This window comes from Mirounga angustirostris, unplaced genomic scaffold, assembly GCF_029215605.1.
Source record: "Mirounga angustirostris isolate CCGP_5_RB_7025 unplaced genomic scaffold, mMirAng1.0.hap1 SCAF_4, whole genome shotgun sequence".
NCBI classification, from domain to species: Eukaryota; Metazoa; Chordata; class Mammalia; order Carnivora; family Phocidae; genus Mirounga; species Mirounga angustirostris.
The window spans coordinates 175,886,576-175,902,836 of NW_026991712.1; the positions used below are offsets into that span (position 1 = coordinate 175,886,576).

General features: G+C 47.6%; 1 protein-coding gene across 1 annotated transcript; it reads left to right on the plus strand.

Annotated features, from left to right (window-relative positions):
- The first annotated feature begins 11,594 nt into the window (after positions 1–11,594).
- Positions 11,595–12,296, plus strand: RNF186 (ring finger protein 186). Its single transcript, XM_045899150.1, has one exon. It carries the CDS (start codon positions 11,595–11,597, stop codon positions 12,294–12,296), a length of 702 nt encoding a protein of 233 aa, XP_045755106.1.
- The last annotated feature ends 3,965 nt before the right edge of the window (positions 12,297–16,261 follow it).

Sequence of the window (16,261 nt, forward strand, 5' to 3'; positions counted from 1 at the left end):
TTTAGGTTTGATCAATTTTGAGTTAATTTTCATATAGAATGTCCAACCTCATTCTTTTGTACATGGATATCCAGTTGAACGAGCATCATTTGTTGAAAAGACTATTTCTCTCCGTTGAGTTGTTTTAGCATCCTCACTGAAAATCAATTGGCTATATGGGCGCCTGAGTGGCTCAGTCGGTAAGCGTCTGCCTTCGGCTCCTGGGATCCCCGGATCCTGGGATGCAGGGATCAAGCCCCACATCAAGCTCCGCATAGAGCCCCACATATAGCCCTACATTGAGCCCCGCATGGAGCCCTGCATCCGGCTCCCTGCTCACTGGGAAGCCTGCTTCTCCCTCTCCCTCTGTCCCTCCCCTCTGCCTGGGCGCTCTCTCTCTCTCACTCTGCCCTCTCTCTCAAATAAATAAATAAAATATTTTTTAAAAAAGAAAAGAAAATCAATTGGCCATAAGTGTTTGATTTTACTTCTAGACTCTCAATTCCACTGAACTCTATATCTACCTTTCTGCTAATACCACATAGTCCTGATTACTACAGCTTTGTGGTAAGGTTTGAAATAGGGAACTAAGCCCTCTAACTTCGTTCTTCTTTTTAAAACTGTTTTGGCTATTCTGGGTCCATTGCATTTCCATATGAATTTTAAAATGTTTGTCAATTTCTGTTAAAAAAAAAAAAAGCCTGCTGGGTTTTCATAGCGTTTTTTTATGGTTGCCCTTTATCAACTTGAGGAAGTTCCTTTTCATTCCTAGCTTCCTGAGTGTTTTCATAATGAAAGTGTGTTGACTTTGCCAAATGCTTTTTCTGCAACTCTTGGGATGATCATATGGTTTTTCTCACTTATTCTATTAAAATTGTGTATTACATAAATTGATTTTTTTATGTTGAACCAATCTTGCATTTCTGGGATGAATCCCAACTAGTTATGGTATATAATTCTTTTTAGATTCTACTGGATTTGGTTTGCTAGATTTTGTCAAGGATTTTTGCATCTACGTCCATAAGGAATGTTGGTCTCTAGTTTATTTTTTTTCTTTGTGATGTTTTTGTCTAGTTTTGGTATTGGGGGATATATGTCTTCAGAGAACGAGTTTAGAACTGTTCCCTTTCTCCTATTTTTTTGGAAGAGTTGGTTTTAATTCTTCTTTAAACATTTGATAGAACTCATCACTGAAACCATCCAGTCCTGTACTTTTCTTTTTGAGAAGTTTTTTATTATTAATTCAATCTCCATTCTTGTTATAAGTCTATTCAGGTTTTCTATTCCTTCTTGAATCTGTTTTAGTAAGGTGTGTCCTTCTAGGAATTTGTCCATTTCATCTAGGTTATCTGATTTATTAACATACAATTGTTCATAGTATTCCCCTATAATCCTTTTTCTTTCTGTACAGTCAGTAGTAATGTCCCCTTTTTATTCATTACTTTTGTGATTTAAGTCTTCTCTCTTCTTTTCTTGGTTAGTCTAATTCAAGGTTTGTCAATTCATTGATCTTTCCAAAGAAATATCTTTTTTGTTTTTATTGATTGTTTTCTATTATTTTTCTATCATCTGTTTCATTTAATCATTATTTTCTTCCTTCTGTTTTCTTCGGATTTAGTTTCCCCTTCCCCTTCTCCTTTCCCTCCAGCCCTTGTCCTCTTCCTTCTTTTTCTGCTTCTTCCTCTGTTGTTTCTTGAAGTGGAAGTTCAGGTAATTCACCGGAATCTTTTTTCTTTATTAATATAGATGTTTACAGTTATAAATTTCCCTCTAAGCACTGCTTTAGCTGCATACTATAACTTTTGGTACAAAAGTTTTGGTTTTGTTTTCATTCATATCAAGGCGTTTTCTAATTTCTCCTGTGATTTCTCTTTAAACCAATTAATTATTTAGGAGTATGCTGTTTAATTAGCACATATTTGTGAATTTCCCAAATTTCCTTCAATTATTGACTTCTAATTTTATTCCATGGTAGTCAGAGAACATGCCTTATATGCCTTCAATTCTTTTAAATTTATTGAAACTTGTTTGATGGCCTGATATATGGTCTATTTTGAAAAATGTTGCATGTGCACCTGAGAAGAATCTATAAGAAAAATAATATCTTTTTATGCTTTGGGGAATGATCCTGAAGGAAGCAAGAAAAGTGATGTTGTACAAAAGAGAGGAGAGAATTGTCTGTGCAATGTCCTTGGCCAGACCCAAGGGAAGGGGGTGGAGTTCACAAGTGGAGGGACTGGCTTTAGCCAGAAGCACAGAAGTTTACCTATGGGAACAGGAAGGGAGGCAGAGAATGTGGGAACAGATCCTGGTGGGTGGGCAGATGGGGAGGGGCAGATCAGGGAAGTTCTCTTCTGATTATTTCAATATCTCAGTAAATGGGCAGTAAGGTCAACAGGTGAGAGTAAGGATGGGGAAGAAGTGGGGGTTTAAGGAGAGAGCAGAAGATGCAAACTAGCTACTCTGGAGAGGGGAGGGATGAATGGACTAAAGACATGGTGGGTCCTAGCCTGGAAACATTAAAGCCCCATTGGAAGATCATGGTCGGCATGGTTGTGTGTTTTTCTCCAGCCTTGTTTAGCTTCACTGGGACAGGCACAGAACATGTGGAGAGTTGGATTTTTATCAAGAAGTCAAGTGGTTGGGGCGCCTGGGTGGCTCAGTTGGTTAAGCGACTGCCTTCGGCTCAGGTCATGATCCTGGAGTCCCGGGATCGAGTCCCGCATCAGGCTCCCTGCTCGGCGGGGAGTCTGCTTCTCCCTCTGACCCTCCTCCCTCTCATGCTCTCTGTCTCTCATTCTCTCTGTCTCAAATAAATAAAAAATAAAATCTTAAAAAAAAAAAAAAAAAAGAAGTCAAGTGGTTGTTACAAATGACCATGGAATTGGGGGAGAAGAGGGGTGAGGACATTAAAAGACAAAGGGCCATAAAACTCTGATAAGAGCACTGGAGGTTCCAATGTCCAAGGTTTGTCAGAGTTTGGGTATTAAAGAAAGTGAACTAGAAAGACAGGAAGTGGTAGGTAGAAAGTTGGATGCACAAAATTGATATTGTGTTTTATCAGTAAAAGCAAAACATGGTCGGGGGAGTGAGAGGCTGTACTGGGTGGGAGTCAAGATCACAGGAAGAGGGATGGTCAAGGAACTGAGAGGCTGGGTACTTAGAAGGATCATCCACAAATATGTTGCAACAATCACAAATTCAGACCGGAGTCAGGGGGCAAAGCAACAGTGAGCCAGGAGCCCAGATCACTGGGAAATGAGGGGAATAATCCAGAAGTCAGTGGAAGACAGTAGAAAGTAGAATCTGATGACAGGAAGTCCAAAGCTGAGAGGTTTTAAGATAAGGGGAGGGAGAAGGGTCTACATGTGGCACTAAGGAGCAAAGAGGACACCTGCCCACCTGCAGACCCCTCAGTACAAGGGTGGTGAGAAGAGCCCCAGCTGCCACCTGAGAGGGCCCCAGGGGCAGCGGAATCCCACGGGGGAGCTGGGTTCCTGGTAGCACATGTGGGCAAAGGGAGTGTCCAAGGAAGAAGTCAAGATATGGAGATTTTTTGTTGGTAACCCAATCCCAGAGGGCACAGTGAAAGGTTTTTAGGAGTCAGGGATGAGTGGGAGAAGGGGACAGAATAGGGCATGATAAGCCTTTTGGAGATTAGCAACCCGAGATGAGGAGGGACCTGGGAGTCTGGAGTCCAGGTGGCCACGGACAAACACCAGGACAAAGGGGCTCATGAGATGAGTCCTGGGGCTCGAAGCAGATCGTGGTGGCGAGATGGGAGGGCTGGGGTAGGGAGCCCCAGCTGTTAGGGGCTCCTTCTTTAACCTTATGGGTGCATGTTCTTCCCCCCCATCCCCACCCAACCCAGCATGTTGCTGCCAAAGGAGGAATCTAACTGAGTGGCTGGAGCGCAGTGCAGGAGACAGTGCAGACTCCCTCCCTCCCTGGCTGTCACCTGCTAGCCATGTACTGCCACCTAACCTCTCTGTGACCTAGTTTCCTCACCCACAGAGTAGAAATAAACTATTTCCTTGGTGTGTGGTGGGGAGTAAGTGACTAATCCATGAAAGCATCCAACAAATGATAACTCCTGCGAGAGCCACAGGCTAAGGCTCACCGAAAGCCAGACCGCCTCTCGGCTTCCCGGTCACATGAGCCAAGAAACACCCTTTCTTTGTGGGCTATGCTAGCTTGAGTTGAGTTTTCTGACCTTATGACCAAAAGATTCCTGGCACAGACACTATTTTCATCTCCGTTAGGTAGACAAGGAAGCTAAAAACCAGAGAGGTTAACTTGGCTACTCAAAGATCCTCAGCTCCGATTTATATGCAACTAATGAATCATTGAACATTATATCAAAAACTAATGATGTACTATATGTTGGCTAACTGAATTAAATTAAAAAAATAAACAAACACAGGTCTGTCTGCTCAAAAATAGCCATCCCACCACAACTCAATGCCCAGGTGCCCAGGAGCCTCTAATATTTGTAGTCGAGTGTCTTCCTCCCAGGAAGACTCTGCAAAGGCCAGGACTGGACATTGTGGAGAAAAGAGAGGCTGGTTTGGCCGCCTCCTGTCCTTGGGCTGACCACTCTGCAGAAATTTAATTTTAACATTAAATTTAATGGCTCACAGGCCATGCTTGGAAGAATTAATTTTCACATGGCCCAGTGGTCCAGATCCCACGTCTGTGCTCCCTGGGATGTGGTGAGCAGAGGACAAGTGGAGAGGTGTTCCTAGATAGACACACGTTGTCTCCAGGCTCCTGGATCCAGGACAGCATGAGTTGAAGGAGGCGAGAGCCCAGGGGCTTCATTTCAATCAAGGAATGCCACATTACACACCCACCCTCTCCCCCGCTGTATTTACCAAGTTTTCTTCTATTATTCTATCTCTATGTCTTTTCTTCTTTTTTTCTACATCTCCTCTTTGCACAAACATTTTGGGATTATTTACAAAAAATATATACAAATGAAATATAAATCCAAAGATGGAGCATCAGACCTCAGGACTAAGTAAACCATAAACTAGAATAGAAACTGTACACTAAGGGGATGGGGATGGACTGCAGCACCATGTGCTAAATGGGATATTTCACAACAGCTATGATTGAGCTTCCTGGTGGCCAAAGCAAAAATGGGAAGTTACAATATGTAGTTTGGAATATCTAAGTATTGTGGACAGACACATCTGCCCTCAGAGGAAACAAAGATTTTTCCAGAACTTAGCCCAAAAGGAAAATTTTCACATGTGTTTGTGTCTGTGTGTGTATACAGGTGACACTGAGTAGTGTCATGCACAAATGTCCCTGGCCACATCCCTGAATGTACATGCAGTAATGGGTTTTAAGCCTATTTGTTAGAGTGCCCTCTGGAAAAAAAAAAAAAAAAATCCAACAAAATAGTTCCAAATACAATTCAGTGAGAGCCTTTAGAAAACACACAGGCAAATGCAACTTTCTGATGATTTAACTTGATCCAACAGCATTCCCCAAACTGTTTCTCGGCACCCCAAAGTTTTATGTGGCATTCAAACATATTCTGTAGGAAATGGGTTCCACAGGCAGAGAAGTTTAAGATAAAATCAGGATTAAACAAAATCAATCAGGTTTTCTAACAATGAGATTTCCAAGAGCTTTTAACACTCCAGCATCCATGTGAATCTCCAGTTCAGATGAAGGATGCATTCTTTCCCACGTTTGTCTCTGGAACTCTCCCCACCACCCAACCCCATTTTTTCAGGAGTACCTTTTAAGACGCTCACAGAAAGCTAGAGATGCAAGGACACGGTTTGAGAAATTAAGATCTGGAAGAATAGGTGAGCTAAACTCCAAGTAAAATCTCTCTCAACCAGGCGTTTAGTAGAGTTGGCATTTTGATGGTCTAAGGCCAAGGCGTCTGACTGGGACCAGGCTTCCGGGGCTCTGTTGTAATGTAATTACTCTGGTGATGTAGTAAGAACACCTCTTCCTCCAACCCCTCTTTTCCTGGACTCACAGTCTTAGTCCACACAACTGAAGGACATAGGAGTAGGAAAGAGGTTGCAGAAGACGAAGACAAGGACCTCTCAGAACCCAGGAGATGCTCCATCTCCACCATGCAGAGACAAGTGTGCTCCCCTCAGGGCCTGGGCCAGGTGCAAAGATGGGGTTTCCTTTGCCCATGGCTTAGCTCCATGGAGCTGAGGGAACAGTTAAGGGGATGGAGTCTCAGGACTAGATCTCAGGAGGTAGACGGAAGAGATCAAGGAAGAATTCCAAGTTGAAGTCTGGACTAGAACTAGCCAAAAAGATAAGAGGTGGGAGGGGCAGGAAAGTAGGTTTAAAGGCAGCATCAGGAAATGGGTCTAGACCCTAGCATCACTGTGAATTCAAAGAAAATGTGGCCTTAGGCATTCATTACCTGATTTCTGAAACCTTGGGGAGAGATGCACAGTGATGATTCTGAGTTGGTCAAAAATGGCTTCATCTACTGTTCATCGGCTGACAGTTCCAACCTTTGTGGCTCAAAGCAGGGTCATCAACAACTCAGCATAGATCCAGGCTTGGGACCTGAACCACCAGATGCTCCCCAGCCGAAATGACAGCTAGAGAGACAATGTACATATCAAAACTTTGAAAGGGCCAGATATGAAAAACTCATGTCCAGGGATGTGCATCGTAGGACTGCTGATAATGGTGGAAAATGGAAAAGCCTAGACATGGTCCTCATGGGAGCTGATTCACAACAATATGGTGCATTCATGTGACAGAATACCCCACCACCTTCATGGATGATTTGAAGTACATGTATTAATATGGAAAGAGTTGTATGATAAACTCGTAGGTAAAAATACAGATTATCAAAATATAAATAACAGTGTCCCATTGTAACAGGCAAACATTTTTTTCGCATAAGTATGCACAGAAAGGAGTCTGAAAGGAGATCTCGAAACTGGTTCTCTGTGGGCTTCGAGACTGCTGATTACTGATATTCTTTTTCTTTTTGTTCATCAGCAATTTCCTTTTCTATAAATAAACATGGATTTTTTTTTTACATAATTATTTTTTAAAAACAGTAAAAGAAAGCAAAGCATGGTTTCTAACTTCCTGCAGTTGGTGCCCGAGGCACACGCTGTCTCTCTTGCTTCTTCTCCCCCTTCCTCTGTACTTGATCTTCATGGTCCTAATACTGTCACTTTGTTCCAAATGCCATTCCTCTGTCTCCCCTAGCAGCCTGTTCTCAGACCCACAGATGCTGTGAGGGGGCGTGGAGGTGTAGGCAGCGGGTCCTGATGAGCACAGAGGCAGGAATTCTGGAATAAGGGTGTGAGCTGAGACACCAGCCAGCTCAGGGCAGAGAGGAACGAGGAGGACGGGGCATCTGGCTGGGGCACAGCCCTCTGTGGCCGCTGGAATGGGGAGTGAGAGTGTATTGGCCAAGATCAGAGGCCAGACATAGGTCAGACAGTTCGACCTCATGATGTCACTGTTTTCTCACTCCTTTCCCAGTGAACTTGAGACAGGGCCTAAAGCTCAGATCAGCCACGTCTTTGCAGGGTGTGGGGCCCAGGTGGTCCATCGGGAGAACTAGCTCTGGTTTCCCCACCCGCAGTGGATTGTGAAAGTCTAACCTCCCTTGAGGCTGTACTTCTCAGACTCCTTAGAGCTCTGGGGTTGTATGAAGCCACCAGACGGAAGAAACTGCACTTCAAAGGGGAAAAAGAAAAAGTTTCACAAAGAACAAATGAGTTCATATTTGTACAGCAGTTAAAATATATATATATATATATATATATATATTGTTTGAAGATTTGGAAGGACTTGAAGCTTTCAAATTCTCATATTACAGCAAGCACAAACATAATACAGAGCAGAATGAAAATCCTAGATGAATTCAAATGTTAAGTCTCTGGAGACATTTTGTACTTCCCCTGAGACAGCGCTGTTTCAGGCTACCCTCCAGATCCCTGCACACATTCACTCCTCCCTGAGAAGCACTGGCTAAACAGATCACCAAAGTGTCTTATCTCCATGTCCCTAGGAGAGATCATTGACATCGAGGTCGGTTACAAAGCAAGGTGCATACATTACTGAGTCTTCCCTGAGCAGGGTTTGATGGAGGTGGGGGGCTTAAGTACAGTCTCCCACGATTTCCTTCAATGTTAAAGTCTCCAGTTGATCAAATTAAAATCAGAGCCCCAGTGAAGTTGAAATGACTTGCCTAAGGTCATGTAGCTATTAAAGTGACAGGCGCTGGATGTCCAACTTAAAGCCAGTGCAGATGATAGTTAAGCCAAAGCACCTTTAAGAAACAAAGTGTTGGGGCACCTGGGTGGCTCAGTGGGTTAAGCGTCCGACTCTTGATCTCAGTTCAGATCTTGATCTCAGGGTCATGAGTTCAAACCCTGCATTGACCTACTAAAAAGAAAAAGAAAGAAAAAGTGTTTCCCAAGCTACAACAGTAGGATGCAAGAAACACGACGGAATGTGCTGTTAAAAGCCATCATTCTCAGAGGCAGTAATCAAAGGAGTTTTCATGCTCTACTTTCTATTTCCCTGTAGTATTTGGGCTGTTATAACCAATATATTTTTTTAACATTATTTATTTATTTGAGAGAGAGAGCGAGCAAGAGAGAGAGCATGAGCGGGGTGAGGGGCAGAGGGAGAAGCAGGCTCTCCACTGAGCCCACGTGGGGCTCAATCCCAGGACTCTGGTAACACGACCCGAGCCGAAGGCAGATGCTTAACCGACTGAGCCACCCAGGCGCCCCCAATATATTTTCTTAATGGTGGTTGCCCAAGGATATCAAAAGGTTCTTCCTTAGATACTACCCCTAAATAGCTTCCCTTGGTCTGATATCAAGCTCACCCAGCGACCTTCTTGATTATTTGGCTTTCCAAAGCGCTGACTAGCAGAGGTGGGGTGGGGGGCACTAGCCACGCTGACATCACTGGGTTGTCCACGTGATTTTCTATTTCCCATTATAAATGAGTGCAGCTCAACAAATGTTTCCTCCTCCATCCCCAACCCTCCCTAGGGTCTAGCAAACACAAAGGAGTACTATATGATGCGAGTCAAAACAGTGGAAAGACAGAGAGTCCCTTTGAGCTTAGGAACACACAGGCATTCGCTCACTCTTGGCCACGTACAGGCTGATTGTCTTGTCAATGCTTGATCCTGTGTCCAACAGCAAGTAAAGGCTTCTTTTTTTCATCTCTTGCTGTGTTACTCAGAAGTCTTTCTCATGCAAGGGACAGAAATCCAACTTGAGCTGGCTGAAGAATAAAAATAGGGGTGGATTTTATAGGTTAATATAACTAAAAAATCCAAAGATAGAGCTCTCAGGCTGCAGGTATGGCTGGATCCAGGCGTTCAAACAGTGTCATCAGGGCTATTTCTGACTCTCTTCTCGTCTTTCTTTTGTGCTGGCCTTACTCTCAGGCAGGTTCTCTGCACCCTGTGGTCCTAGCAGCCCCGGTTTCCATCCTCCAGTTTGGAGACCTAGCAGTAAGAGAAGCTTCTCAACAGAAGTTCCAGAGTTGAATCACATTGGCTTAATTTTGAATCACATTGGCTTAACTATGTCTGAAATCAACTGCTGCAACCAATAGGGTAGAATAAGCTGATCAGTCTGCCCTGAATCACATCCCCTTCCCCCTTCCACAGAATGGGAACCATACATGGGGCACCTGGGTGGCTCAGATGGTTAAGCATCTGCCTTCAGCTCAGGTCATGATCTCCAGTTCCTGGGATCAAGCATCACGTCTGGCTCCCAACTCAGCAGGGAGCCTGCTCCTCCTCTCCCTCTGCCTCTCCCCCTGCTTGTGCTCTCTCTCTCTCTCTCTCTCTCAAATGAATAAATAAAATCTTTAAAAAAAAAAAAAAAAAGAATGGGAACCATACAGAATGACAGTGGTCAGCAGTGGTTGCCTCAAAGAAAAACAGGCCCGTGGAGAAGGGAAAATGGATGCTGGGCATGGGGAAAAAACTGACACCCAGCGTCAGATCCGAGGTCCCCTTCAGCTTGACCTGCGGGAAAGCATTAGTGGAAAGACACACCCGATTGTCAAGCTGAGGTCCAAGAAGAAATACCTTGGCAGAGGTGAAATTTGGGGGATTGGGTTTCGGAGACAGAGGCCTGGGGGTGGGGCAGGGTGAAACAAGAGTTCCATGCCTGCCCCTTGGGGTGGAGAGAAGAGCTGAATCGAAAGAGCTGGACTCTGCGTGGACCTCAGTACGTGGCATGAGAGGTAAAGGCACGTCCTCCTGGAGTCGATGAGCCTACATGAGGCATTTTTTTGAGGGAGTGGATTGTGCCACCCCACCCTCTGATGTTCAGGGCAAAGTAGGGGGATCATATTTTCTTAACTGCATGTTGCTTACATCCATCAGTCCCACATGAGTCCTGGTACGTGGAGTCGGCTGCCTGGAGGCCGCATGAGCTGGTGAGATAGAGTTCCTGGGAACCTGACCTTGGGTCCTGGTAGGTTCCACAGGGCCCTGGCCCCATGGAAGTCCACTTGGGAGGCTGCCAGCCAGCTTGCCCTGACCACACCCTGTCTTTGCTCCCGGGCCTCCCAGTGCCTCCCTTACAGGCTGGGCCGGGACCCCAGGAGACGGCAGAGGAGGGCCCCTGGCACGGGGCTTGGCTCACAGTAACCCCAAATAAAGGGCAGCGGCTCTTACGACCACTGAGGATGTACGTGCCTAGTGCACAACCAATGGAACTGATCGTTAGTTATGTGGAGGCAAAGCAGGCCCCGAGCATGATGCTCGTGAGTCCGTAGCTGTTCATACAGCTGCTGGGACAAAAAAGGAACTGGCTACAGTAGCAGGTGCACTAAAGACCCGTGAGCAGTTTGGGTTTGGGTTTTTCTGTGTCAGCCTGGGCTTTCTTCCCCCACCCTACCACCCACCACCCACTCAGAGTTTTCTTTCCCTTCACCTCTCTCTTTTTCACGAGGCCACCTGTAGGCAAATGTGCTCAGAGCACAAAACTGTTGTCCACCCATCTTGACATCTGCAAGGTTTTGTGTGAAACCTGGCTAGGGTGGTGTTTCTCAAAGTGGGTTCCCCAGGCCACCCTTGTCAGCCTCATGATGAGATGTTTGTTGATAACTGTGCCTGGTGGTTCTTAGATCCCATCCAGACCTGCCGGCAGATCACAGCCTGGGGCCTAGAGATCTGCATTTTTAAAGGCTCTAGGGGTGGGGGTGGGGTGAGGATCCTAATGCATCTCAAAGCTCATCAGCCACCATCTTGCTGGTGCTCCCGAGGCACCTGGTCCCCAACAGGAAAGTCCTGACTCACGGTGTGGGCCCTGCCCCCTTCGGCCTTCCTATCAGGCAACTCAAGGTCTCCAGGCTCACGAGTTACTGATTAACCCCAGGTATCAAGAAAGGAAATAATAATAACTCGAGAGAAGACGTAAGCCAAGAAGCAGGCTGAGCAGCCCCAGGAGAAGGGGTGCTAGACGGCTGCTGTCACCAGGGGCCTGACGAGGAGGTGGGGGAGGCTGAGACGCCCAGCCTGAAGCCAGACCACATCCAGGTCCCAGCGGCGCTGGCAGACACCCCTTGTCCACGCCCAGGCCCTGAGCTGCCCCGTCCCCGCTGACTCCGTGCCCGGAATGGCCTGCGCCGAGGTCCTGCAGACGCCAGCCCCAGAGCAGCCCCAGCCCATCTCCGCAAGAGCCACCCCCACCACCCCTAAGGCCGCGGACCCTGCTGGGGGTCACTGGGGCTCCGCGGATGGCGACTTGGAGTGCCTGGTGTGCCGGGAGCCCTACACCTGTACCCGGCCGGCCAAGCTGCTGGGCTGCCAGCACTCCTTCTGTGCCGTCTGCCTCAGGCTCCTGCTGTGTGTACGGGACAACACCTGGTCCGTTACCTGCCCCCTGTGCCGCCAAGCCACCTCTGTCCCCGGGGGCCTCATCTGCAGCCTGCGTGACCAGGAGACCGTAGGGGGGCAGCTGGGCCAGCCGTGCCCGGAGGTGCGGCTCTGTCCTCAGAGGCTGGCAGATTCTGCCACCTCGGCAGCGTGGCCCCCCGGCTTGGTGGGAGAGGATGGGCAGGATGTGGCCAACGCCAACCGCGTGGCAGCTCGACGCCTGGCGGCACAATTGCTCCTACTGGTCTTGCTCATCATCCTCATCCTGCCCTTCATCTACCCTGGCGTCATCCGGTGGGTGCTTGCCTTCGTTATCACCTTGGCCCTGCTAATGTCCTCCCTATTCTGTTGTCACTCCGGCAGCCAGGGCAGCTGCTGGCCCTCCCCGGGGACTCTTTTCTGCAGAGGACGGAAACACCGTGAGATCTCTTCCATTGCCTGAGTGCACTCCAAAGAGACGGCACCTGCTGCCTCTTGGGCCCCATTAGGCTCACAGTGAACAGGTGAAGAGGCTCTGAACTAAGGCTGCTTCCCTTGGGGGATTAAGTACCAGCTGGACTCACAAGCCAAAGCCAGGGGGCTGCGTTGGGTCAAGAGCTACCTGCCTGGATGATAGGCTTATGTCTGCCTAGGGCATAGCTCGTGCCTGGATGATAGACTTATGTCTATGCCTAGGGCATAGCTCGTCTAAACCGCGCGGAGTCGGGGAGGGGCCACAGATTACTTGAACCCCACAAGGGGCCTCCTGTTCCTCTTACGCTAATGTTCCTGGCTTTCCTTTATATACGTTGGTGAACTTATTGCAGAACAAATAGAACCAAGACTCCTTTTTTGCAATTTATGTAGCTGGTTTTATGTTCTCGCTTTGTTTTGGTTTGGTCTTTTGTGTTCGGGGCAGTTTGTTCAGTTTGTTTTCCTCCTGGGAAGTTGGAGCCCGCGGGAACCCTCCTGTGCTGCCCGCCTCGTGCCCATCCACCTCGGCAATGGTTCTGGTGGTTTGGGTGTCCCCCTGAGTCGCCCCCAGGGATGGAGGGGGGGAATTTGTGGGAAGGAGTGGTTCTGAGGCCACCGGGGGCCCCACATTGAGTCGGCAGAGTTGGGGAGGGGTGGATGAAGGGGAGTCTGGGAATTGCTCTCAGCACCCCCACTGGATTGCCCAGCCCCATGTCATTGGGCTCTGGCTTCACAGAGAATCTCAGGGCTACAAGGACTCCTCTCACCCCCCACCCAACAGCAGGTCCCACTGCCCATCAGATGTGCAGTCTCACGCTAGAGTACCAGCTCTCTACGGGTGTTGCTTTTCCTGTATGATTGCATTTCAATTCCCATCTGAGCTTTTGTCATAAAGATAAGAGGCCCCATAAATGCAACAGTTCTTGACAATAACCCTACCTCTCCCACCTCGCTCTGACAGTCACAGCTGTCTGAATGGCTGCTCTGGAACATAGAGGCGGCTTCTGCTGGAGGGAACGACTTTCCATGGTTGCCAGGATCGGGTCTCAGCCAGAGGGGGGACTTGGAGGATTTAGAGGGGGTGGGGGGTGCAGGGGGATTGGAGGGTGGGAGATGACGCCTTGTTTCCCTCCAAAGGCCTCATAATTGGGAAGCAGACTTGAAACCTCAGAGGGGCTCACTGGGCAGATCCGTTGTTCTTTCCCTGCCCCACCTTGCCTCCTGGGAGGATGAGAGGTGCAGGATGGGTGCTCGTTCATGGCGATTGTACTTCTGTCAGAGAGGGACGAGAGAAGTCGACCACTAGAGCCCAAAGGGATGATCCTGGCCCCGTGGGTATGTGTTGTCCAGCAAAATCCTTTGCCTCTCTGTGTTTCATTTTCCCTGGAATGAGCTAATTAGACCGGATTATTCCTAAGACCCCGAAGTCCAGGAACTGAGGCACTGCTGGGCCCCTGAGCAGGGCACATGAGCCACATCCCCTCTGGGCTCACACAGAGAAAACTCAAAACATAAGGATGTATGCAAATAGCTGTTCTTGGAATCTGGGTGCCTTCCCCTGTTTCTTGTAAAGGTACTTCCAGGGCAACTCTGGGATACCCATGCTATCGGCCATGTTTACTCCTTATGCTGAGAGTGTGTGTGAGTGTGTGAACATATGCATGTTCCCACGCTCTTAAGCCAAGGCCAGGTGGGCCTGAAGAACACCCTGTCTTCCCAAGATGAGCAAATGATGGAAATCGTTCAGCATTTCCCGAGCTGGCCTCGGGCATGTACCGTTTGGGATGGTTGCCAATAGGATAGGGAAAGAACATTCTCTCCCCACTCACCTCCACTCACATCCCATCTAGTTCTTGGGCCCTCCACCAAGAAGAAAACCTCCACCAAGATTTCAGTTGCCTATGACAACCCCATTTCTACCATCCTAATGGCAGGCGTGTATTTACTGAGTTCTTACGTTGTGACAAGCACCACCCTAACTGCTTCACATGAATTATCTAGCTGAGCCTTCAAAACAACTTAATGAAGTAGAAATTATCTTGCCAAACAACAAATGTTGGAGAGGTTGTGGAGAAAGGGGAACCCTCTTACACTGTTGGTGAGAAGGCAAGTTGGTACATCCACTTTGGAAAACAGTGTGGAGGTTCCTCAAAAAAATTAAAAATAGAGCTACCCCATGACCCAGCAATTGCACTACTGGGTATTTACCCCAAAGACACAGATGTAGTGAAAAGAAGGGCCATATGCACCCCAATGTTCATAGCAGCAATGTCCACAATAGCCAAACTGTGGAAAGAGCCGAGATGCCCTTCAACAGACGAATGGATAAAGAAGATGTGGTCCATTTATACGATGGAATATTACTCAGCCATCAGAAAGGATGAATACCCAACTTTTACATCAACATGGATGGGACTGGAGGAGATTATGCTAAGTGAAGTAAGTCAAGCAGAGAAAGTCAATTATCATATGGTTTCACTTATTTGTGGAACATAAGGAATAGCATGGAGGACATTAGGAGAAGAAAGGGAAAAATGAAGGGGGGGATTCGGAGGGGGAGTCGAACCATGAGAGACTATAGACTCCAAGAAACAAACTGAGGGTTTTAGAGGGGAGGGGGCGAGGGGGGTGGGTTAGCCCGGTGATGGGTATTAAGGAGGGCACGTATTGCATGGAGCACTCGGTGTTATTCAAAAACAATGAATCATAGAACACTACATCAAAAACTAATGATGTACTGTATGGGGACTAACATAATAAAATAAAATTTAATTTGAAAGAAAAGAAAAGAAATGATCTTGCCAATGAAGAGACTGAGGATCAGAGAGGTAAATTCATCTGCCTAAGGTCACACAGCCAATCACTTCCAGAGCTCCCCAAGGAATTAATCCAGAGCTCTTTCTGTTCCATCAAGCTGTCTCCTTTGCGTGCCATTCCAGAATGACTAGGAAGCTGGTTGCTGTCTGTGGGCTTGCAAGGGAGAACAGGGAACTAACCTCAGGAGGCTCTGAATTCCAGTGGTCAGGTGCCCAGAGAGGCCACAGAATTCCAGAACCTATGGTCTATGCTAAAGAAAAAGAAAAGGGGCGCCTGGGTGGCTCAGTCAGTTAAGTGTCCAACTCTTGATTTCAGCTCAGGTCATGGTCTCAGGGTCATGAGATCGAGCCCTGTGCTGGGCTCTGCACTAAGCATGGAGTCTGCTTGAGATTCTCTCTTTCCCTCTCCCTTTGCCACTCCTCCCATGCATACTCTCTCTATCTCTATCGCTAAAATAAATAAATAAAATCTTTAAAAAAAAAAAAAAGAAAGAAAGAAAGAAAAGAGAATGATAAAAATGGAATGGCTTTCCTATAGACTTTCACTACCCAGCCCCAACCTCCCCTGCAGGAAGCTGCGTTGGCACGTGGTCCCCAAACAGTGGGCCCTCCGTCCACCCCGGGATGAAGATGTCCTGACGCTGTTATCTCCACCCCCTTGGAAGCTAGCTGGTCCCAAGCACCTTCTGGCCCCTGGCCATCTGCACATGGAGGGCATTAGAGGCCGATATTGGTGCGGGCTGTCCTGGAGAGTAGGGGAGAACAGAGCACACAGGCAGCGCTGGGAAAGGGTGCATGTGGAAGAAACCAGAGAGGCAGGCTAAGCCCAAAGCTAAGCTCCTACCCAGTGTGTGACCAGTAGAAGTTACGGAACTTCTCTGAGCCACACTTTGCTCACCTATAAAGTGGAGGAGGAGGCCACACATTTGCCAGGGCCCCCACAGGATTCACAGTGCTACTGGATGAGAATCCCAGGCCCTAAAAGTCTGCCTTTATCATCAATCAGCAACCCTCGTGGGTAAATGGGCTTCTTGGGGCCTGTTCAGTGTGATAGCGGGCAGGGGCCTGGCCTTGATAGCAGGGTGAAGTCAGCCCAGAGTGGGAGTGTTGTCCAGGCCAATCTGGTAGAGAACTTGGC

What these genes read in the sequence shown, in the direction of transcription:
- RNF186 (XM_045899150.1), top strand. Translation starts at nt 11,595, where the DNA reads ATGGCCTGCGCCGAGGTCCTGCAGACGCCAGCCCCAGAGCAGCCCCAG.